This window comes from Macrotis lagotis, chromosome 1 (genome assembly GCF_037893015.1).
Source record: "Macrotis lagotis isolate mMagLag1 chromosome 1, bilby.v1.9.chrom.fasta, whole genome shotgun sequence".
Taxonomy (NCBI): domain Eukaryota; kingdom Metazoa; phylum Chordata; class Mammalia; order Peramelemorphia; family Peramelidae; genus Macrotis; species Macrotis lagotis.
The window spans coordinates 292,854,157-292,879,590 of NC_133658.1; the positions used below are offsets into that span (position 1 = coordinate 292,854,157).

The 25,434-nt window shown below is 41.0% G+C and overlaps 1 protein-coding gene across 1 annotated transcript; it reads right to left on the reverse strand.

Moving 5' to 3' along the window:
* Positions 1-11,258: 11,258 nt before the first annotated feature.
* Positions 11,259-25,220, reverse strand: CERCAM (cerebral endothelial cell adhesion molecule). Its single transcript, XM_074211035.1, has 13 exons — positions 25,012-25,220; positions 21,137-21,247; positions 20,133-20,250; positions 19,744-19,878; positions 19,296-19,500; positions 18,768-18,887; positions 17,815-17,891; positions 17,452-17,558; positions 17,142-17,274; positions 13,235-13,362; positions 12,792-12,995; positions 12,367-12,623; positions 11,259-12,083 (listed from the first exon to the last, which is right to left on the reverse strand). Exons 1-12 carry the CDS (start codon positions 25,203-25,205, stop codon positions 12,374-12,376), a joined length of 1,782 nt encoding a protein of 593 aa, XP_074067136.1. The 5' UTR covers positions 25,206-25,220; the 3' UTR covers positions 11,259-12,083; positions 12,367-12,373.
* Between the last annotated feature and the right edge of the window lie 214 nt (positions 25,221-25,434).

Sequence of the window (25,434 nt, forward strand, 5' to 3'; positions counted from 1 at the left end):
TTATTACTAGGGAGCAGCTATACAAGCTCACAAAATTTTTGCTCAGGCACTGCCAGACAGATACAATGAGTAGAGTACTGGACCTGGAGTTGAAAAGACCTACATTCAGTCTTAGACACTGATCTTGGAAAAATCACTTAACCCTTGTCAGCCTCAGTTTTCACATCTGTAAAATGGCACTTATCTCCTAGGGTTTTTGTGAGATTCAGGTAAGCTAATATTTGTTAAGTGCTTTTCCTTAACATGATATTGATGATCATTGTCATTATCATCATCATTATTTCTTATGTCTACAGAGAGGAAATATTACAATTTTACTCCACAAGGTGGTCCAATATTTGAGTTGTCCACCAGGTGGTGCTATACTCAAACCACTAGTTACATGATTTCAACAATCTCTGGTGAACATGTGTGAAAGAAAGCCTTTCCCATTGCCAAGTCACATTGTTCTGAGCAAGTATAAAAGACACACTTAGCTGTGTTTTGGATTTAGACCAGAGGATGATGAAATATTGCACAAAATTATTTTTTAAAATACGAAAGCAAATGAGATAATTGTAAAGCACTTAGCACAGTGCCTGATACTCTATAAATGTTAGCTTTTATTTTATAATAGCTATTATCAGTTATTATTATTAGCTATCTGGCTACATAATTTTATATTACAATACTAGCTATTATAAGCTCCTACAAAACAGGAAAATTTATGGTTCTGTTCCCATTCTGAAAATGTTTTTCTTCTTTCTATCAAACAGTTCTTTATCCAAGTAAAACATACGCAATTAGCAGACTCTGCCTATGCAGTTTATTAGGAAAAGTGAAAAGAAAAAAGAAGATGATTAAAAATGCCCCCCCAAATGCCCCCTGCCATTCTTTGAAACAAATAGAAAAAAAGGATATAGACTACAGAAAGGAAGTAAGGTGGATATGTATCCAGGGGATGAGAACTTGGTTTAAACCAAGAAGGCATAGGCCACATGTCTGGAGAAGCACTCTGGGAGGCTTTAAGATAATAATCTGAACCCTGGAGCTTCCTCTCCCTACAAACCCTACAACTAAGCCCAGTCCAATTTTTTTTTCCTGATTGAAAACACTGTTTTCAGCTGTACAAGTCAAGATTTGGTCATTGCTGCCACCCACAGTCTAGTCTCATACCTACCAGTGCTGGTCTCAGACATGCTAATAGAAGTGTGGGCCAAGGTAATTGGCAAATTAGGAGTCTGACTTCCACCATGGGCCCTTCTCTCTTGCATGGTAGGTGGGCAGCTTCAAAGGTTTTCTCTGCTCCCAGAACTCAGAATGGCTAATGGGAAGTCTTTCTCAAGAGCAAAAGAAGAGAAAAAGGGAACTCTAGCTCTGTGTGCCTTTGAACAGATCTTGTCACCCTCAGTAACTCACAAATCAATATTTCCCCTATTAGAACTTCCATAGGAATACTCCCCTAGCTGTGTGACCCTGGGCAAGTCACTTAATCCCATTGCCTTACAAAACAAAACAAAAAAGAACTTCCATAGACACCTCAGCTCCTAATGGAGCTGAGATTCTTGCCATACTGGTAAAGGTAAAGGGAAGGTATTAACAGCATAGGCTTGTGTGTTCTACAATTGGAATGCTTTATAGATACTCTGCTACAAGATTCAGGCAAAGGGGAAAGAAGACTGTCCAAGTGTTATTGCAGAAGTCTAAGAACAATGATATCAGAGAAAGGGAAGAAAATGAAGAATATCCATAATCACAGAAATTAATTGTTTGAAAGTCAAATTTATGAGATCTGCAATATCAAAGATTGATTGGAAATGTTACATAATATATATAATCTCTTATTATTTTCTTTTTAAGAAATATTGTGCTTGATGTGATAGGCAAGGGGTGGGTTGTATTAAGTAAAGTTGTTTGTGATATTCAGTTTGTCATAAACACTGTTGTTGCTGTGTTTGTAACTGTGATACTACTTCTGAGATGTTGCATCAACTTGTACTCTAATTCATAGTTTGGGTTCCCAGAGGATGGTCACTTGAGTCCTAAGGGTAATTCTGTGACTTACTCCTCCTACTCTAACTCGTGGGGGCCCAACTCATCCACTTACCATTAAAAATCAGGTGACATACTTAATTGGCTTTTAATTTTTCAAATGTTATTTTATTTTTTCAATTACATACAAAGATAGTTTTCAACATTCATTTTTGTAAGCTTTAGAGTTACACATTTTTCTACTTTCTCTCCTTTCCCTTCCCCTCCCATGACAATGAATAATCTGAGATAGGTTATACACATACAATTGTGTTCAATATGTTTTCATATTAGTCATGTTGTGTAAGAAGAAGCAGAACCAAAGGCAAAAAAAAAATGAGAAAAAGAAAAACATAAAACAAGTTTTAAAAGTGAAAATACGTGAGAGTTTAAAAAAGTAAAAAAATGGTCTGCATTCAGAGTCTATGGTTTTTTTTTTTCCCCTGAGGCCTAGATGACATTTTCCATCGCATTTCTTTTAGGCCTGTCCTTGATCTCTGAACTGCTGAGAGAAGCTAGGTCTTTCATAGTTTATCATCACACAGTATGGCTGTTATTTGTAAATATGGTTCTGTTCACTTCACTCAGCATCAGCTCATGCAAGTCTCTCCAGGATTTTCATGATTTCTTACATAAAAATTGTACTCCATCACATTTATACGATAATTTGTTCAGCCATTCCTCAATTGATAGGTATCCCCTCAATTTCCAATTCTTTGCCACTACAAAAAGAGCTGCTATAAATGTTTTTGAATATCTTGGACTTTTCCTTTTTTTATGCTCTCTTTGGAATATAGATCTCAAAAGGTTTAAAGGGTTTGCACAGTTTTATAGCCTTTTTGGCACAGTTCCAAATTGCTCTCCAGAATGTTGGATCAGTTCACAACTCCACCAACAGTGCATTAGCATACCAGTTTTCCCACATCCCCTCCAACATCTATCATTTTCTTTATTTTTAAATTAGCCAATCTGACAGGTGTGAGATGGCATCTCAGACTTGTTTTAATTTCCATTTCTCTAATCAATAACGATTTGGAACATTTTTTCATATGACTACAAATAGCTTTAATTTCTTCATCTGAAAACTGCCTGTTCACTTCCTTTGACCATTTATCAATTGGGGAATGACTTATATTCTTATAAATTTGGCTCCTTTCTCCATATATTTTAGAAGTGAGTCCTTTATCAGAAACCCTAGCTGTGAAAATTGTTACCCAGTTATCTGAACACCTTTTTATTTTGGTTCCATTGTTATTTATGCAAAAAATTAATTTAATGTAATCCAAATGATCCATTTTGTATTTTATAATATTCTCTATCTCTTCTTTGGTTATAAATTGCTCCCCTTTCTTGATCTGACAGATAAATTATTTCTTATACTCCTGACTGGTTTATGGTATTAACCTTTATGTCCAAATCCTGTATCCATTTCAACTTTTTCTTGGTATAAGGTGTGAGATGTTGGGCTATGCCTAGTTTCTGCCGAGTTATTTTTCAATTTTCCCAGAAGTTTTTGTCAACTATAGAGTTCTTATCCTGGGTTTATCAATTATCAAACAATAGATTACTGTAATCATTTTCTACTGTTTTATTTGTACTTAATCTATTCTACTGATTCACCAATGGAATTCACTTAGCCAATTCCAGACAGTTTCGATGATTGCTGCTACATTAAGAGTCTTAGATCTGATATGGCTAGGCCAACTTCCTTAGGATTTTTTTTCACTGATTCCCTTGATATTCCTAACCTTTTGTTCCTTCAGACTATTTTTTCCTAGCTTTATAAAATAATTTTTAATAATCTGACTGATATGGCAGTGAATACTTTTAGTTAGAAATCTCAGTTTCATTATGATAGCTTGCCCCTACCTGTGAGCAATTGATATTTTTTCAGTTGTTTAGATCTGCCTTTATTTGTATAAAAGTAATTTGTAAATTGTGTTCATATAGTTTCTGGGTTTGATTAATTGGCTTTCAGCAAAGGCATTTAATAAGATAGTATAATACATCTCCCTCAAAACCTGGGTCCCAGTCTTCCACAAATGTACTCTACAGCCTTGAAAAGAGTTGGCTGATATTTAAAGTATGATGATAATGAGACAGACATCAAGATGTGATGGGAACTCTCTTCTCTATGTGATCAAACTCTAGAATTTCTGTAATTATATTAATAGCAAATGTGAAGGTGAAAATTAATTTTGGCATAGAATTAGGCATTGATTCAGCTGATTGGTCAGAGTTGCCATAATAAGATTTTACATAAGAAGAATATAAACTTTGTCAACAAGTTAGTAAAACTGAAACTTTGGCAAGTGTTAATTGGATGCTTTCAGGGCCTAAAGGGGGATTCCAAGAACTTATTGCTATTATAATCCTGCAAAGGCCCAGAGCCAGACATGGCTGGTAAGTATGACTTCGGGTCCTGAGAATCAACTAAAGTTGCCTGTACCTCTAAATACTGATAGACTGGACTCTAGACTTGCACAGAAATCCTAGTTGAGAAATTTGCATCATCATTTGGGACATGACCAACCCTGGCCCAGCTGCTGAATGAATGCCTTTGGACTATGTCAGTATGAACCATGGTCCCAAAGGAGCAGCAGATAATTAAAGAATCACTGTTCTCCTTAAGATCAATGACCCTCCCAAAAGACAAGAAACTGTGCTTTAAGAAATTATAAATGAAAATTGCCTAAATCTTTTAGAACCAGAGGGAAGAATAAGGATAGAATCTACAGATCACTCCTAAAAGAAACTCCAAAAGGAAAAGTTCTAGGAATGTCAGAACCAAAGTCCAGACCTCCAATATCAAAGAAAAAAATACAAATAAAAAAAGGAAAAGATAAAAAGAAGAAAAAAGCTGTTCAAATCCTAAGGGATCAACACACAAAATCACACAAGATCCAACTGCTTTTACAATGTGAGAAAAGACCTTGGGATACAATATTCTAAAAGGCAAAAGACAAAGGCATCTCTATCTGCCTATTGGACATCTTGAACTAGATGCTTTCTTAAACTTAACATGTTTAAAATCAAACTCATTATTCCTTCCCATTCCTGACTCAATTTCTGACTTTCCTGTTACCACTGAGAATACCACCATCCACTCATCCTCAAAACACAATTATTCTCCACTTCTTATCCTCCCACCCTCCCTTATCAAATATGTTGCCAAGTCCTGTCAATTCTACCTTTGTAACATCTCTAGATATCTAATGCATCTCTTTTATCCTCTGACACTGCCACCACTGTGTAAGCCCTCATCACCTCTTGCCTGGTCGATTGTAATAGCTTTCTGTTTGGTCTCCCTGCTGCAAATCTCTCTCACTCAGCTGTCAAATTGATCCTCCTAAAGCAGAGATTTGACCATGTCACAACCCTGTTCAATAAATGCCATTCAGTTCAATAAAGCAGCTTCCTGTTAAGTCCAGGATCAAATTTTAAACCTTCTATTGGTTTGTAAGGTTCTTTATTTAAACTCCCTTTCTTATACTACTCTTTTCTACATACTCCTCAATCCAATGATACCAGACTCTGCTGTTGTTGCCCATACCACTCCATTTCCCAACTCTGGACATTTTCACTGACTGTAGGACTTTGCTCCCTCCTCATAGCTATCTTCTGGCTTTCTGCATCTCAGGAAAAATTCAGCCTTCTGCAAGAACCTTTCCTGACTCCCCCTTAATGTTTATGTTTACCCTTCGAGATTATCTTCAATTTATCATGTATAACTCTTCTTTCTATTTAATTGCTTGGCTGTTGTCTTCCTATTAGGTTGTGAGCACTATAGAGTAGAGAATATTTTTGCCTTTCTTTGTATCCCCAGTGATTAACACCATATTTCATATGTAGTAAAGGTTTAATAAATTTGTTGACTTAAATTGAATGCAAGATTTTTCAAACAATTTTGATGATAAACAAGATTGTGAGGTAAGAACTTAGAAATATAAACACAAGTCAAGAGTCCTGCAGGTCCCCCTAAGAAGGAAGACAAGGCTGATGATGCTGGGACCACTTATATACCTGAAAGGGGCTGGCTCACAACACAATCATTCTTAGGTCTTGAAACAGTTCTCATGATTGGCATTTTTGAGGGACAATGTAGGCATTCTAGGTTTCCATAGGAACAGTTATTATTTCAAGTTGTGGGGGTAATATTTACTCTGCTGGGTACAGAACCAGAGTTCTGTGATGGAACAGAAGTATAGAAACTAGTAGTTGCAAAGAACAGGGATTGGAAACATATAAATGGATGGCCCTGGGAATTAGGGGTAGCTAAATCCCTCAGTGAACACCTGGTCCAAGTTATACACTTTGTCAGAGGGTGAGATCTTTCCAGAGTGCAAAGGATTATTGTGCCAAGTTCAAGGAACAGCGTGCTTGCTTTGGAAACAAGGTGTCTCTATAATATACTGACATCATAAAGAAGAAAAAATATATCATTCAGTCTGCACTCTGAATCCATTGACAATCTGAAGATTGATGGCATGTTTCATCATGAATCCTTTGGAATTAAGTTTGGTTAATGTGTTAATCAGAGTTCTTAAATCTTTTAGTAGATTATCTTTTTATTATCTTAACAATATTATTATTTCTATAAATTGTTCCCCTGGTTCTACAAGTACTCCCAAGTTTTTTTGGACACTATCCCCTTTATTATTTCTTATAGTACAATAGTATTCTAACACATTCATATATCATAATTTGTACAGCAATTCCCCAATTGATGTGCCTTCTCTTAATTTCTAATTCTCTGCTACCACTAAAAAAAAACTGCTATATTTTTGTACCTATGAGTCCTCTTTGTTTGTTGGTTTTTTTTGGGGGGGGTGGGGGTTAACATTAGTAGTAGTAATCCTGGATCAAAGGATAAGTTTTTGGGAAATAGTTCCAAATTATTTTCCTGAATGGCTAGACAAGTTCGTAGCTCTAATAAAATACAGATTTTCCATATCTCCTCCAGGATATATCATTTTTTTTGCCACCTTAGCTAATATCGGTGTGAAGTAATACCTCAGAGTTGTTTTGATTTATCCTTCTCTACTCATTAGGAATTTAGATCATTTTTCCCATATGACTATTAATAGCCTGAATTTCTTCTTCTGATATCTGCCTATTTATATCCCTTGACCATTTATCAATTAAGGAATGGTTCTTATTCATTTAAATTTGACAGTTTACTTTAGATTTTAGAAATGAGGCTTATTAGAGAAACTTGTTGCAAATATTTTTTCCCCAATTTTCTGTTTCTTTTCTCATTTTAGCTGCATTGGTTTTGTTTGCTAAACAAAAGCAATTGTTAAATTACAATTATTAAACTTCTTTTGCCTCTTAGAAATCTCTATAACTCTTGTTTGGTCTTGAATTCTTCCATTACTTAATATGGTCTCAAAAGTAATTTCTTCTATACTCCTCTAATTTACCTATGATGAAGGACAACAAAATCATAAAGAGAAACAACTTTGAAAGACTTAAAAAAACAAATTCTAAGCAGCATAATTATGAACCATCATGATTCCCAAGAATCAATAATGGAGCATATTATCTATTTGACAGAGAGGTAATGGACTCAAAATACAATATGTGACAAATATTTTTGAACATTATCAACAAAGGTATTTGTGTTACTTAATATGCCTGCTTGTTGCAAGTCTTTTCTCCCTCTCTGTTTTAATCGAGGAAGAGGGAATTAATAATAATGTAAAAGAAGGGGCCACTGAAACATTTTTAAATTTTATTTATTTATTTTATTGATTTTGAGTTTTACATATTTTTCCCCTATTCTTGCTTCCTTCTCCCCACCCCCCAGAGAAGGCAGTCTGATAGTCTTTACATTGTTTCCATATACATTGACAATGAAATATTTTTAAATACATTGACATTGTATACAAATATACATTGACATTGAAACATTTTTAAATACATAGAAGGAAGTTCAAGAGAAGGACTGTTTTGAAAGTAGCCTATGGAATTATTATATGCTCTTTAAAAAAATCAAGTGGTATAAAATAGAGATTTATAGTTTTATTACAATCTACTTTTAATCTTCTGGTATGTGTATAGAAATGTGCTTTTTTTTCCATTTATTTAAGGCAATGGGGTTATGTGACTTGCCTAAGGTCACACAGCTAGGCAATTTTTATGTGTCCAAGGCCAAATTTGAACTCAGGTCCTTCTGACACCCGGGCCAGTGCTCTATCTACTGCATTACCTAGCTGCCTCCTCTTCTTTGGTTTTTGATTTTGTAAGTATATATGCACAATACACACACACACACACACACACACACACACACACAACACAGACACACAGACACACAGACACATATAATTTTAAAGAGAATATGACTTTTACTTAACTCTAGGTTTCAATATCAAATATTGTCACAGTATAGTAGCAGATTTTGTTCCTTTAACTACAGTATTATTGATTGGGTTAACTGTGAAATTATAGTGCCCTACCTTAGGTTTTGTGTGGAAAGGAGCTCCAGATAGAACTGATGTGAGAATATTTTCCAACCTGCCCCAAAACATAAAAACGACCTTGTTCCTTATCTGTAACACCTAAGAAATATTCCTTGAATCTTCTCTCCATCCTGAGAAATTTCACAATGAAAATTTTCCTAACAATGGACCATATGACCGAGGTCCAAAATTTTCCTTTTTAAGCTCTCCTTTCCCTCCCATAGTCAGTCAGTTGAATCCTTCTTGACCTGCTTTACTTTTTGCATTGATAAAAATTCTGGCTAAAAGAAATTCTCTATATGTGTGAGTTCTCACAAATCACCTCTGAACCTGGTGTTCTCAGAAATTTTTGGGGTCTCCCCAGCAGTATTAACTTAACTTCCCTTTCAGAAGGCAATATTACACCCCAGAGCTCCCCGGCTTGGAACAGTGCAATACAACAGGTAGGGGAGAGAGTAAAGAACGCTAGAGATGTGATGCAAAACCCAAATATCAGATTCTGATCCCAGGATAAGGGAGTATCTCTTACTCAGGACCTGGCCTGTTATTAACTCAGCCTGCTTTTTCCCAGGCCCCTAAATTACAGAGCAATATCCAACATACTATAGTATAGGAGGTCTCTTGCACCCTGTGTGACTGAATTTGAGTCTCTCAGGTGATGGGAGGAGTCACATACCACAACTTTTTCCATTCATCTCTGAGGGAGCTCTTTTTTGGTAGATAATCATAGTCTTAACTCTAGATATGGACTCAAAACTCTTTTTCATCCAGATATTTGAGTTGTTTCTCCTCAGAGCTAAATGGATCAGGACAGGAGAGCTTTCTCCCCTTAATTAGTCACACAATATTCGGAGAGGAATTGGAGTTCATACTAGAGTGGTGGTCATGTTGCCTATTTTTAGATTTCATGTTGGCATGCATGCCTGGATTCTGGATAGTGGACGATGCTCTTGGGATTTCCTAGTCACCAAAGGAAAAGGATGTGACTTGCTCCCAAACTTTTTAGCATGATATTTTCAGCCACGTTATCAAACATCTTCACTGAAGATGAGCACAGCATCCAGATCAGCTACTGCATTGATGTTAAATTCTTCAACTTGAAAAGGCTACTATTGAAGACCAAAGTGGGGGAAGAGTGGGTGTATGATTTTCTGTTTGCAGATGACTGCAGCACTCAATGCAACCTCTGAAGCTGAGATGCAGCAAGGTATGGAGCCATTCTCTGCTGCTTGTGCTAATTTTGGTCTAACAATTAACACCAAGAAAACACAGGTGCTCCATCAGTCAGCACCATACCATCCACATGTAGAACCATCGATTACAGCAAATGGAGAAGTTCTGAGTACTGTGGACAAGTTCACTTACCTTGGCAGTGTCCTTTCCAAGGAGGGACACATTGACAATGAGGTTGACACTTCCATTGCCAGCGCTAGCTCAGTATTTGGGAGGCTCCGAAAGAGAATGTGGAAGAGAAGAGGTATTAGACTGACTACCAAACTGTAGGTCTATGGAGCCATGTGCTGACCTCATTGCTATATGCCTGTGAAACCTGGACAGTTTTCTGGTGCCATGTCAGGAAACTGAATCACTTCCATTTAAATTATCTTAGGAAGGTTTTGAAGATTACCTGACAGGAGAAGATAGCAGACACTGAGGTCCTTTCTCCAGCTAAACTGCTGAGCATTCCAACATTACTACAGAGAATGCAACTACAATGGGCTGGACACCTTGTTAGAATGTCAGATGTACCCTTGCCAAAAAAACTATTTTCTGGAAAACTCACACAGGGCAAGTGCTCACAAGGGGGTCAGAAAAAGTGATACCAAGACATCCTGAAGATCTCATTGAAGAACTTTAGAAATGATTGTATAGAATAGAAGACAATGGCACAGTACTACCCAGCATGGCATGCCCTCATCAGTGAGGGCCTGCACTCTATGAGGAAGGCAGAATGGAAGCAGCTCAAAGGAAATGTGATATTGGTAAATTTAGAGAACCCACCCCAGGTGTTCACATGGACTATTTATGCCCAACCTGTGATGGAGCATTCCCAACTCGTATTGGTATGAGCAGCTATATAGTTGGACACACTGTTATTTATCTCAAACATAGTGATGTCATTTTGGTCTTCTTTGACAATGAGGAACAAGAACCAATCAACCAACCAGATTAGCACCCCAAAAAATTACTGTGTTCCACTCAGCTACTTCTTTGATTTGTGCATTAGGCAAATATCTTGCTTTCTCTGGGCCTCAATTCCCTCCCTCTATAAAACAAGAGTTTTGGGCTATAAGCACCCAAGTTATCTTCATGCTTTCCAAGCATGTATCCCAATATTCTCTCTTGTCTTTCAGAGGTCAAAGGTAATGCATATGCCCAAACCATTAGATAGTGCCAGAGACCACTCCTTGCCTGTTCTTCCTCTGGCCAAGAGCAACTGTTTATTGGGAGGACTGCTGGCCAGAGGGTTTCTGAGCTGCTGCAATGAAACCCACACACACAGTCTTTGGTCTGAAACTTCCCAAGGACAAGGACTGGCTTATCTTGGGCCATAGGGAATTAGGCTTGTCTTTACAAGTAGTTATAGTTTGATATATGGGGAAAACCTAGTCCAGAAGATTAGGATAACTTTGCAATCAATTCTCTAGGTGACCATGATGTCACTGAACCTGGATTTCCTCATCTATTAATCACCATTTCTCTTCCTATAGATTTAAAGATCAAAAAACAGATTTAAAGATCAGACACACATATGATGAGTCAGGGACAAAGTTTAAAGTGCAAACCAAACATTTATTTATTGCAAGGCACCAAATCTAGACTGGTCCTTCTCTATCTTCCTGGGATTGGCTTCTAGGCACCTAACTCATCCTGTGTCAGCAACAGCCTCCAGAAGGAGTTTAAAAAAAGGGGAGTGAAGGTTTCCTGACAGCTGATACAATCAGTTAGCAATCAAGAGGTCATTTAGCTTTGCTACTACTGATCATCTCCTGATTAGGAGTGAAGGAGGCAGTGAATGCTTTACCTTGCTGTCTAGTGGTAGTGGGCAGCTCATTTACCAACCTCAGATTTCTGGTCCTTGTTTTTTTCTGTATCTTCCTCCTCCACCTAGGAAGTTTCCAATTCTCATTCCTTTCCTTATCCCTGATTTTATAGAAAGTGGGATGCAGTATGGAGATAGGGTGAGGGTAGTAAAAGGGGGAACTCTGGGTTCTAGCAGGTCAGCCAAGAATTTCAGGGTTTCCCTGATCCTTCTATATACATAACTACTAGGAAGATCCTAGACCATTGAGATTGAAGTGGTGTCTGTGACCTTGAAAGAGAGATTCTCAGGATCAAAAAATGAGTTGGTAGTTTGACTAGCACCTTTGCCTTAGCACCTTTGGAGAGGGAGAATGGTTTGCTGTTGTTTTGGGGAAGAGGTGTGGGGAATCACGTGGTAATGGCCTTAGTTTTTACTCCAAAAAGGGAACACCAAAATGAACAGCAGTGAGCTCTCCATTGGACCTAGGGAAGTCACAGTTTCTTCTGGCTACTCCTGGCTTCTGGATGGAGATCTTTGTGTCTCCTCTATTTGTGGTGGTTCATTCACTGATCCATAGTCAAACCCTGAGAGATGGGAGGGAGAAAGGGAGGAAACCCCCCCACCAAAAGAGAGAGAGAGAGAGAGAGAGAGAAGAGAGAGAGAGAGAGAGAGAGAGAAATATATAGAACCAGAGAGAGACAGACATAGAAACAGAAACAGAGACAGAAGAAGGTGAAACAAAGTCAAATAAAAAGTCACAAATGAAACCCCAGAAGATTCTTGGATATAGAACCAGAAGATGAAGTTCCCTGGGGTCTCCTCCCTTCCTCCATCCTTCTTTCTTCCCTCTTCCCAGTGCTAACTTACCTTCAACCTAGAGCTCATCATGGGAAGTGGAATGAAGGCTGTGTCCACTGCTGCCCACCCGGTCCAGTCTTGGGTCCCTCAGGGTCTTTCGAGAGCCACTCCAACCAGTGACCTGAGCATCATCATCCCAGATAGTGGACGTCTCTGTGTCACTCAGCCACTGAGCATCCCCTGCATAGTGGGTAGGGAAAGCGAGCAAGGGCCTCACAGCAAAGGCTCTTAGGTCCCGGGGGGAGAAGTGCTTCTTGTAGTCTTCACTGCAAAGGAGAGGTGGTATGGAAGCCCCATGTGAGGCTTCCCCTCCTGTGCCAGGAAACACCTGGTCTGAACCCAAGAGGGAAAAGCCAACAAACTAGAGCTTGTAGAGCCTGAAGGCAAATAGTATTACCTCCTTCTCCACCCCAAACCCTGATCCTGAGCCTCACTTTGGATGCCGGTCATACATGATGGGCAGGAATTCATCCACAGGCAGCATCCTGCCCAGCGGCTGGGCCTCCAGCAGCTTCCGAGCCCCGCTTAGGGACAGAATGTAGGCCAGAGTCCAGTACGAGTAGTTGGCTACCACGAGGTGGCGCACCCCTTCTACAGCTGGCTCCTCCTCCCAGGTAACTTGCTTTCGCCCTAGGTAACTAGAGGTGGAAGAGAGAGAATCAGAAAATCACAGAAAGTTCCCTTCTGGCATTACCTCCACCCATTGGCTAATTCTTCCCATTCTATCCAGTACAAACTCGGAAGGCTGTCTGAAAGCAAGGGGCTTGGCTAGTCAAAGGGACTTGTGCCAACTCAGTCCAAGCTGTTTTCTGCCAGCAGAAGTCTTAAGCGTGCTGCCCCTCCCCACCTTAACTCACCCCCCAGCCCCATAATTTACATCAGGTCCCACTGCAACTGCTCCTGAGCCACCTCCTCCATTAGTCGTTCCAGCCGCTGCCTAAAGTTGGCCTCAAAGCGCACATCGTCCTCAAATACCACAACCCGTTCCAGGCTCCGGGTGACCATCTGTATGCACAGCGAAGAAGGACATTTACCTTCAGAGCCTGAGGATCCCCCAACTTAGCCTGCACATTCATGACCTCTAGCTTCACTCCCCTTGCCTTCACAGTACCAGGGCTCTCCTGCCCAAGAACTTCAAAAGACTAATTCAAAAGCCATCTCCTCCAAGAAGTCTCCCCTGATCCTACCAGATAGGACACAATTTCTTCCTTCTCTTCCTTCTCTGAAATCAATCTCTGTCTCTCTCTCTCTCTCTCTCTCTCTCTCTCTCTCTCTCTCTCTCTCTCTCCTTTGGTTTTTGCAAGGCAATGGGGTTACTTAGCACAGCTAGGTAGTTATTAAGTGAGGCTAGATTTGAAACCAGGTTCTCCTGACTCCACGGATGGTCTCTATCCACTGCACCATCTCACTGCTCCCTCGTTTTCTGAAATCTTAAAGCACTTTGTTCCTACTTCTCATAAATTTATTCCTTTCTACATAGTTTGTCCAAATCTTACCTTCCTAACCTGTTGGGTCAAGCAGTTTTCTATTAGCATAGGTCACTAGGGTGCACTCCACCCCCCCACTGACATCAGTTTTTTTAATATTTATTTATTTTTCTAGCTCCATGTAAAGATACTTTTTACCATCATTTTTGTGTAGAGTTTTGAGTTTCACATTTTTCTCCCTCCCTCCCTCCTTTGCCCCTCCTCCTCCTGGCAGAGAACAATCCAATATAGGTTACACATGTATAACATATATGACATGTACACATTTCCATATTTATCATGTTGTAAAAAAAGAATCAGAACACAAAAAACAGCTGGGGGGGGTAAATCCATAAAAAACAAAACAAATTGGAGAATATGAAAGCAGTAACCATAGCCTATATTCACACTCCATATCATCTACTGAATGCAAAGCATTGTGCCAAGAGATACAAAGTTTAGGCAATTCAGTTTCCTGCTCTGGAAACTTGGAATACAAAGTGTCCCAAAAGTCTTAGTGTAGTTTTTTATTTTTTTGCAAGGCAATGGGGTTAAGTGGCTTGCCCAAGGCCACACAGCTACGTAATTATTAAGTGTCTGAGGTCGGATTTGAACTCAGGTACTCCTGACTCCAGGGCCAGTGCTCTATCCATTGCACCGCCTAGCCACCCTCTTAGTGTAAGACCTTTAGGACACGGGGAGACTACGTGGCACAGGGAAGGCTATTCCTTTATAAAATATTAGTTCCTCAAATATTCTCTCTCTCTCTCTCTCTCTCTCTCTCTCTCTCTAATTGATTGAGAATAGAGAACCTTGAACCATGTATGGATTACTATAATACATATTTCAGAAAGGTGTGGGAAGGAAATTCATTATCGATCTGTACTGGGGAGTTTCAGAAAACCTTTGTGACGGAGACAACATCAGAGTTGGTTGACAAAGAAAGAAGGCATCCACAGGCCTGTAAGATAACAAGCTTCAGAGCTATAAGAGATTTGTGGCAAGAGGAAGAGCCCGAGCAAAGAGAGCAGAGGTGAAAAAGTCTAAGATGTATCTGAGAGGTCAAGAATGGTCCAGCTTCCTGGAATGTCTCTGTGCTTGAATAGGGTGGGGAGCAATATAAGGAAAGGATGAAAAGGTAGGATGGCTAGTCAGAGATTGTAGAGTGTCTGGAAGGTTTGACAAGTCTGAACTTTTCCTGGGGTGGTGGGAGAGAGGGAGGGAGGGATAGAGAAACCCTAATGATTCTTAAGCAGAAGGTGATACAACCAGATCAATCCAATAAGACAATTTATTTTGGAAGTGATATGAATGCTGGATAAAAGATTGGAGTGGGCAAGGGCCTAAGAGAGTAGAGGCAGGAAGACTAGTTAGTATAGTATTATAATAGTCTAGTTAAGTACATCATAGTGACATCAGTGGGAATAGAGAAGAAGGGACAGATTTAGCAGATGCTATGGATATGGATATGGATTTATGCTATGGCATAAATGGAGACATGCCATTGACCTGTTCTTTATTAATAGGTGGTATAGCCTATTAATAAATAATATTTTACTTAGAAAATGGCCTCTTCTTATTTATTTGATAAATTTCCCCCATGACAATTGGTGGCAGTGGTGGGATAGTAAATAAGAAATCTATTAGAAACTCTCTCCTATTAAATAGAGCCCAAGTGGAAATATCTGTCCACAGGAGAGAGTTCCTCTTGGGTCTGGTTGTGGACTGACTCTCTTCCTGTTCATAATAGTTAGATCTTCTCCAGAAAAGAGGGTGAATGAATCATCTTCTGTGTTTTGTTTTGTATTATAAAATTTGAAAATATTTGGCACTGTTTAAAACCTGGATATATTTCCTGGACCATTCTTAGAAGAAGTCCCTCAAAAAAGATTAGGGGCAGTTAGGTAGCTCAGTAGATAGAGTGCCAGGCCTGGAGTCAGGCCTTAGATACTTTCTAGCTGTGTGACCCTGAGCAAATCATTTGACCCTATTTGCCTCAGTTCCTCATCTATAAAATGAGGTGTAAAGGAAGTGGAAAATCACTCCAGTATCTTTGCCAAGAAGATTCCAGCTAGGATTATCAAAAGTTGGAGGTGACTAACAAGGCTGAACAATAATAATTCTGCATGAGCAGAACTGACAAGACTTGGTAACAGAATGATAGGAGAGTTGAAGGGGAGGAGAGAGTCAGGGAAAACTGCAAGACTATAAACACAAGAGATTGGTAAAAATGGAAGGGGTCACAAAGCAAAAGGAAGAGTAGAGTTTGAGGGAAAGAGAGTGAGCATGGTTTTAGAAAGGTAGGCTTTAAGTTGCTGGTGGAATGCCCAAGAGGAAATATTTCAGCGGGCAGTTGCAGATGTAGATCTGAAGCTCAGAAGGGAGGTCAGATCCTTGCAATAGAGATCTGAGAGTCCTCTACATAGCTGAAAGTAGGAACAAATTAGATTGACAAAGGAGAAAGTTTCAGGAGAGCAAAGAGGAATAAGGATAGAATATTGAGTGGAGGAAAATACTTTAAAAGGCTGAGGGGAGGATCAGAAGTCATTGTGAAAGTTTTCTAAGAGACAGAAAAACCAGTTGGAGAAGGATATCCAAGTGAGTGTGATGACTCTGAAGGTGGGTGAGGAGAAAGAATTCAGAAGGTGTAATGCATTATATGAAATACTAAAAAGAGGCTAAGAAGCTTGAGACTGCAAAATAGGTCATTTTATTTGGGGATTCATAGTTATTGGTGAACTAAGATAGAGAAGCTTCATTGACGAAATGGGGACAGAAGCCAACCTGCAAGGAATGGGGCTAGATTGATTAGGAGCACAGAAATATCTGTGTTGACTCCTTCTTTGAAAAATTAACAGGGGCAGCTAGGTGACGTAGCAGATAAAGCACTGGCCTTGGAGTCAGGAGTACCTGGGTTCAAATCCAGTCTCAAGACACTTAATAATTACCTAGCTGTGTGGCCTTGGGCAAGCCACTTAACCCCATTTGCCTTCCAAAAAGAAAAAAAAAAGAAAAATTAACAGAGAAGGGGAGGAAATGGGGTGGTGACTAGATAGCTTTGGAGGAACTGAATAAACCTGGTTTAACTGTAAATAGATGGGGGAGAATGAAAGATTGAAAATGCAAGAGAGGAAGGGATATATGACTGTTTGGACAAGTTCCTAGAGAAGGCCATGGGAAGCAAAAGATCAAAGGCAGTGGCAGAGAAATAATCTTTAGGGATGCTTTCCCTATGACTAGAGAATAGGACATTGCATGTTCATTTAACATTTGTAGAGTTGAAATGAATACTTTTCCCTGCCCTGGTTCCCTCCTCACCTCCTCCCAGATGGAATAGTGACTGAGGAAGCAACCCACTTCTCCCTTGGTCAATGTGCGGCCAGAATAGGGATCATAATAGCCTGGGAGAAGGTCCACACCCAGACTTTTGATGCTGCTGCTGTTGAGTGCCCTGTAAAGAAACATGGAGGAGACTGGCTTGGGTTTCAAGTCATACTCTCTCCACACCTATCTGGGTCCTCACATCTGAAACAGATTTTCTCCCTCCCCTTTCATCAGTGACTTAGAGGTCAGTTGTAGCTCTTTTTATGGATACCAGCCAGGGAAGTTCAGGACACAGAGTCCTCACCTGCCATCCACAGCTTCCAGTACCCGTCCAGCAATCTCCATTTCCCACAGGGAGCTTATCATCCGTTCTCGACGTTCAGGCCGACGGGCTAGACTGATGACGAAAACCTTAGGAAACAGAACTAATGGGCATCATCTCTCTCTCATGCACCTTCAATCTCTCTCAATATCAATTAATCAATAACTCTTTAAGTAGCTACCATGTACCAAATTCAGGGATTAAAAAAAAAGGCAATAGTGCCTACTCTCAAGAAGTTTACAGTCTAATCAAATCTACTTCTATCTACAAATGTATTAAAGAATGCAGAGTAGAGAATTCAAGAGATTCATCCAAGCTCCTCCCTCCTTGACCTGGAACACATACCTCATCAAACCCCATCTTGTTGGGCTTTTTCGGGGGCAGGAACACATGGGCTGAAGGCTGCATAGGCGGGCCATCCACTGTGATGGAAAGATCCACCCCCAGAAACTGGTCATGAACTTAGCCTAGTTCCTTCTGGTTCTCAGATTCTTCAATCCTCTCTTCCCTAAACCCCCATGCCATAGGATATTAAAATTTGATAGATCTTAGAGATCATTCAATCCAACCCTGTTATTTTATAGCTAGGGAAGTGACTGGATTCATGTTTCATAGCAAGTTAGCAGCAAAGTAGGATCTAGACTAGAGTCCTAAACTGGGACCCAGGGCAATTTAGACACAAAGGAGTCCCAAGGAAAAGTTAAGGACCCACTAGCTTATCTACCATTGCAGGAAGAACTCAAGACTGTGCATCAGTAAATATGGGCTCTGACTCCAGCTCTGCAGTTAAAAGCCTGGTGGATTTTTGAGTATTACTTCCTCTCTTTCTTCAACTGTAGAATGAGGGGGTTGCCATGGAGGACATCTAAGATTCTTTCAATTCTGATAGCCTAAGGTGTTTGCTAGGCCACTGAGTAGAACTGGTTGCCTGACCCACGACTTTGGAACCATTGGAGTGAAAGGAGAACAGAGTTCTGAGAAGATCTGAGTTGCCATGGTACAGTTAAAAGTGGGGGACCCCCACAGCCAAGTAATTGAACCTCTCTGAGTCAGTTTCTTTATCTGTAAAATGGGAGACTTAGACAAAATGACCCCTGAGATCACTTCTAGCTCTATAACTGCTATCATATAGTCCTAGATCTTATAATAAGTATATGGAGACTGAGAAAGATCTAGAACTAAAATCTAGGGAAGGGGGAGAGGAAAGGTAAACTATGGATATAGGTGGAGAAGAACGGTATTATCACTGAAGTTTCCTAGGGCAGAGAAGGTACTGCCTGCCATAGGCCAACACTTACCCAGAGCCTCCAAGATTAGATGGACAAAGTTGACTTTCTCATCCTCCATCCCCTGGTGTGATTTAACAGGAACATTCATGTACCCAAAACGATGCTGGTTACAGATGTGGACTGAGACACCTGGAAGAATAAGACAGAGGGGAAAAGAATCAAAAGATCTACAAGCTCCAGCAGAATTTCCCTTTCTGATCTCTACCCACTCTTTTTTAGTGGCACCTCTCCAGTAAAAAGAAGAAAACTCCTTTCCTCATACTCCTATCCTGGGATGGTTTACTTGCCTTGCTCCCTAATAAGATCTCAAACTCCTTTATGGCCCTACCATTCTATGAATATATGTTCTAATATTTGTGATTTAAAGGCCCTTCTAGCTATATTCCCCTTCCCGATCTAACACCCTGTGTTCTCAAGTCTCTTCCTACTCTAATGTTTTGTGTTCTAAAGCCTCTTCTAGCTCTGATACTCTGGTGTTCTAGATTTTCTTCTAGATCTAATATTCCATGCTTTCCAGTCTAACTTGAGACCACTCACCTGCAGCCTGGCAAGAATAGGCAAAGACAATAATGTCATCAAAGGGCCATGTATAATTGGGATGGGGGGGATAGAAGGCCAGTTGGTCAACTCCTTTGTCCCGAAGAGCCAGCAAAAAGGTAGAGTGTACCATGGGCACTTGAAAACAGCCCTGGCGCTGTCGATTCTTGGTAGGGAAGTAATCTGATGTACGCCGATAATAGCCCTGAGATGAAACAAAGAGATCAGAACTGTTAGAGAATCACTAGGTCCTTTTCTTCTTGCACACCCCCCGCCCAGGTCAATCAGGTTCCGTATCTCCACACCATCCACCCTTGTATTAAGGGCTAAATACTTTCTAGGAAGAAGCTACTCCCGTTTCAATATCCCAACTCTATTTAAATCAGATTAAAAGGTCTGCTTTTTCTTAAGTCTCACACATTTTAGGTTCTTCCATCCAAGATCTCACCTGAGGGGTGATTCCACACCAGAAGTTGGAGTAATATGTCTGGGAGTCCAGCATAGGGGCCACCACTGGCAGGCTCTCCCCAATCAGGAACTTCAAAGTTTGGTTGTTAGTTAAGATATTGTCAGTGTCTGCAAACTGGGGGTGAACAAGACAGGTTTAGTCATAGGCCAAACACATGTCAGTACTTGGCAGGTGTCAACCAAGGAATATCTCTAGAAGTTTCTTTGGAGTCCAGGGTAGATACAGGGCCTGACTTGGAGTTTCAGGATGATCTGGGGAAGTGATACAATGATTGAATTTAGGAATATGGTCTAGTGGAACTGAATAGCCTCCCTGAGATTTTGTAGACCAAATAGTTAAGATAAATGATGGAAGTGAGAATCTTTTACCAAGATATAGTCAGCTCCCCAAGCTCGTGCAAAATCTAGGGCTTCTTGTTTCAGTTCCATGAGGAACTGGTGGCGTTCCTTGGTCCATTGTTTGGGACTCTCTTCATCTGGATACAACCTGTACCAAAGATCAGATCAGACTAAACATTAGAAACCAGGACAGTGCCTCAGGGGAAGGGGCCTTTAACCCACTCCTTGGGGTGCCTGGTCTGGGAGCACAGAGACCTGGGTTTTAAAGTTCTAATTTTTCCACTAGCCAACTATATGATCTTGGGCAAGAGTAATTTCTCATCCCTTTAGTTTAAGTCAAGAAGTTCTATTAAAATGCAAATTTCCCTGTAAAAGACTCAGTTTACACCCATTGCAATCTTTGGTAGTTTAGAATAAATAAATTCACAGAGGCTGTTAGGCCCTTCTATGTGCTAGGTTTGGGTTAGAATAAGAGATCATTCATTCATCAAACAGTGCCTGATATGGGAAAAAGTCTTGTATTGAGAGCCTGGTAAGATAAAAAGTTAGGTAAGGCATATAGTCCCCAGACTCTTATGTCCAACCCACTACCATCTGTAAAGCAAAGATTAACATTGCCTCCTTTTAATTAATTGTTGACTCCATTTGGGGTTTTTCTTGACTGGAATGGTTTGTCATTTCTTTCTCCAGCACATTTTACAGACGAGGAACTGAGACAAATAGAGTTAAGTGACTTACCCAGAGTCATACAGTCTGAGATTGGGATTTGAACTCAGGTTCTCCTAATTCTAAGCAATAGGCTTCTTGGTATAGACCCTTTATGATTTTTCTGGTTGTGAGAACTCGTTTTCTTCCCTAAATTATTTTGCTTTTTCTTAATTCAATTACCAGTTGAATCCCCCAATAAAATATAAGAAACTCAAAGGCAGGTGCAACAAATAACACAGTGCTTATATACACAAGGTAGGGCCTTAAAGAGTATTTATCGAATTGAATTTATTTGACCTGAATCCCAGATCCCCAGTTCTGCCCACCTTGGTTCTCCTTCAGGTCGCCAGACCACTTCTGCATAGTCCTTGCCCACAGCAGCCAGCCACTCTTGAAGCAACTCTGTTGTATTGTCTATATTATGGTCTGTGGCACACCTGTGATCAGAGCAACAATAAAAGGGCAAGACTAAGTCACCTGTGACCTGGGCACAATTTTAGAGCTGACTTGATGAGAGAGACTATATAGAAACCCAAATTCCCTATCTGAGGACTGAATCCCATATCTTTTTTTAATTTATTTTTATTAAAGATATTATTTGAGTTTTACAATTTTCCCCCCAATCTTGCTTCCCTCCCCTCACCCCCCCCAAGGAAAGCACTCTGTCAGTCTTTACTTTGTTTCCATGTTGTACCTTGATCCAAATTGGGTGTGATGAGAGAGAAATCATATCCTTAAAGAAGAGAAGAGAAGTCTAAGAGGTAACAAGATCAGACAATAAGATATCTGGTTTTTTTTTCTAAATTAAAGGGAATAGTCCTTGCATTTTGTTCAAACTCCACAGCTCCTTATCTGGATACAGATGGCACTCTCCTTTGCAGACAGCCCAAAATTGTTCCCGATTGTTGCACTGATGGAATGAGCAAGTCCTTCAAGGTTGAACATCACTCCCATGTTGCTGTTAGGGTATACAGTGTTTTTCTAGTTCTGCTCATTTCACTCAGCATCAGTTCATGCAAATCCCTCCAGGCTTCCCTGAAATCCCATCTCTCCTGGTTTCTAATAGAACAATAGTGTTCCATGACATACATATACCACAGTTTGCTAAGCCATTTCCCAGTTGAAGGACATTTACTTGATTTCCATGAATCTCATATCTTATATCAGACCTCTCCAGTTATACTCCACTTGAGTGCTAACCATCCTGAAGGTTAGGATAGATCAGAAGAACCCTAACTAAAGCAGGTTTGGAGGCCCCTTTGTCCAAGGGTATTTGACAAAACTTTCAGTCCTTCAGCAGCACTGAAAAAATTCAGCTTAACACCTAGTTAGTAAAATAATTGTTCACTCAGGCCCAACTCTCTGTAACCCCATTGTGTGCATGTGTGTGTTTTTTTCCTTTAGCAAAGATGAGGAAACTGAGGCAAATAGAGTTAAGTGATTTGCCTCAGATCACATAGCTAAGAAGTATCTGAGGCTGAATTTGAACTCAGGTCCTTCATGATTCCAGAGCTGATGCTCTATCCAGTGGGGGTACTGATCTGCAGTAAAATAATTAGTGAATATGAAAAGCCATGCATAAACTGCTATAAAAGTGAAGTAAACAGAAACAGGAAAATAAGAAAGAACAACAAAACAATCAGAACTGAATGTTATACAATTTTAATGCCCAAGTTTTGCTATGAAGAAGAAAGAAAAACAGGTATCTTCTCCCCTGGTTTGCAGAATTAGGGGGTTAAGGATGAAGAAGGCTGCATATCATATTCAGTTTTTGTGATATTTTGGTTAGCTTCAATGAACTTTTTTGGTTATATGGCTGAGCTTTCTGGGAGGAGGTATATAAAGGGTTCCCCAAGTTTTTTGTGCAGGTTTAAGCTTATTCAATTTGTACTAAGTGTTTTAGAAACTCTCTATTTGGGGACGGCTAGGTGGTGCAGCGAATAGAGCACTGACCTTGGAGTCAGGAGTACCTGGGTTCAAATCCAGCCTCAGACACTTAATAATTACCTAGCCGTGTGGCCTTGGACAAGCCACTTAAACCCATTGCCTTGAAAAATCTAAAAATAAGAAAAAAAAGAAACTATATTTGGAAAGATAGGTGATATAAAATAAAAATTAAATAAAATAGAAAACTATGAGATGATGACTTCCCCCTCTAAAGCTACCCTCAATCAAGCTAGTTTAGACCTAACTCCATCCCCAAAGTGGCCTTCTCAGCAGTTGTTTCATGACATTTACAGAACCTCTGCCTTACTCCTCTCTTCAACTCCTTTCATTTGAAGGCCAGTTTCATGCTGTTTATCCTGAGCATAAAGATTGCAAGTTATGTCTCTGAGGTTAGGCCTTCTGAGCTAACTAAATTATGTGTTTGGAAGGAAGGGTAAACACATATATGGAATCTTTAGTTTGCAAATGAGGAAACTGAGGTCAGAAAGGAATAATGACTTGCCCCAATCATGCATGTTTTAAATGACAAATCCTGAATTCTCTCCCAAGCAAAACACTCCCTCCATCCATCCAGAGATATAGTGGAAAGAAACTTGAGTTTGAGAATCAGGTCTGTTTCATTCAGCTCTTCATAATCATGAGAAAGTCACTTTCCTTTTCTGGAACTCAGTTTCCCCACCTGTTACAAGGGGACAGTATTGTTTTCCTTGGTTGATGAGGAAAGAGTTTAAGTTGACATCATGCTTACTGAAAAATTTCCAAAAGTTCAAGGAAGGTTTTGGGGATGGGAGATAGGAGGCAAGGGAGAGGTTCTTGGTAAACTCTGATTAGAACTCTATTCCAGATTTAGTGATAGCCTTCAACAAATTACTCCATTTCTTTGGATCACTATCTCTGGATCTATAGCATTGGGGAGAATGACCACTCCCATCCATCTCCAGTCACAGATTCACCCAAACTCTCAGTTAAGGAGGACAAATTAATTTTGAGCAATTAACATTGGAAGTACTGTATTAAGTCAAAGGTACCATTAGAGTTAGGGGAGGTTTTAACTTCTCTCTAAGGGGAACATGGGGGCAAATTTGAACAAAACCCCCAGGTTTGAATGTTCCTGGCCCTTTAAAGAGCTGAAAGATGAGAGCAAACGTGTCATTCTCAGCTAGGGGTGGGGACCAACTCTCTGAGTCCAAAATTGTGGGAATTGTGGGAGACCTCACTTGATCACCAGCCCATCGCCACCCCTCATCAGCCAAGGTCTGAAGGTTAGAGGGGGAGTCAGTCATTCCACCCTGTCCAATCCAACCTTCTCTCCCTACCAAGTTTTGTCCCTTCACTGGTTTCTATAGATGGGGGAGGTCTCTGGGCTCCAGGGCGTGTCCTTTGCTACCCTCCCCAATCTGCTTCTGAGCCCTATGAGAGATACCGAGACACTGAACAGACCTAACTGGGATATCCTTAATCCTTTGATTCCCTTCCCTTTGACTAAAGTCTTTGAGATGAGGGCAGAAATCCCCTGCAACCCCCAAAAGAGAATAGTGTATGAGAACAGAAGGTATAACAGATTGGCATCTGATTTGATCAGATCCCAGATTTTAAGAGATCTTGTAGAAAAGGGGTGAAATTCTCTATCAGAGTTGTCTGGACTTCAAAGGGAAAGGAAAAAGGGTCTTATTAGGGCTGAAGATGCCAGCACTGCCCCCCCCCCCCCCAGGGTTCAGAGTACTCCCATTTTTCCCAAGTCTAGCCAAGTCCAGCTGGGAAAGACCAGACACTGAGCAAGCAGTCAGCTGTACACCCTCCGCTGGGCTGGATCAAACCACAGGTCCTAGGTGACCAAATACATTTGGAATGAGAAAGGAGATTGGACATGCTTGTGAGGGAAAAGGGGGGGGGGATTCAAAGAAAGAGAGGAGTGGGCATCGGGATACAGTAGGCAGGGAAAACCCTAGGAGGGGTGAGGGAGAAAGAAAAGGGGTGAGATTGGAGGAAAAAATTCCCAGAAAGGGGAAGAGAGGCCAAGAAAGTGGAGAGGCCAAACCTCAGCTTAGGTCCAGGGTCCGGGGCCCAGTCCCAAATGAGGTGGGAAGTGGGGAATGGCGGGAGTTTTACAGTCTGAGAAACCTCTGGGACTCGGGATGGGGTGCGGAGCTATGGTCCCCTGACATGGGCAGTGTCCTGGGAAAACAGGCTTTAGGGGCGAGTGAAAGGAGGACAGATGTGAGCTGGGGCCAGGAGGCTCCCGGGGGTCTCTCACCAGAGGGCGAGGCGGGCCCGGGGGTAGTCCAGTCGCTCCAGAGCCCCGAGATAGTGCGGCAGGGAGTATCCGGCGTTGCGAGCCAGCACCGCGACGACCACGGCTGGCAGCGGGGTCTCCGAGGACCCCCGGGCGGGCCTGGCACTAAGCAGCAGGAGCAGCAGGAGCCGGGGGACAGAGGGCGGCGGGCGCATGGCAAAACAGGCGGAGGAGCCGCGTCGGCCCCCGGGGCTCGGAAAACCGAGCCAGGCTGGGGGCTGGCAGGGGAGCCGAGGAGGGGGGCACCACTGGGAGCCGGGGGGCAGGGGCGGGGCCGAGGGAGGAGCGTCGGGAGGGGAGGAGGAGGCCGGTCCGAAGGGAATGGATTTCCCAGCCCCTCCCAGTCCCGGGTCTGGGGAGCTCAAAGCCTTTCTGAGGACTTAG

Coding starts and splice junctions, on each gene's coding strand:
- CERCAM (XM_074211035.1), bottom strand. CDS start 25,205: ATGCGCCCGCCGCCCTCTGTCCCCCGGCTCCTGCTGCTCCTGCTGCTT. Junction 21,248..25,011: donor CGGGCCCGCCTCGCCCTCTG/GTGAGAGACCCC, acceptor CTCTGATCACAG/GTGTGCCACAGACCATAATA. Junction 13,363..17,141: donor ACTATTCCATCTGGGAGGAG/GTGAGGAGGGAA, acceptor CTGTGCATACAG/ATGGTCACCCGGAGCCTGGA.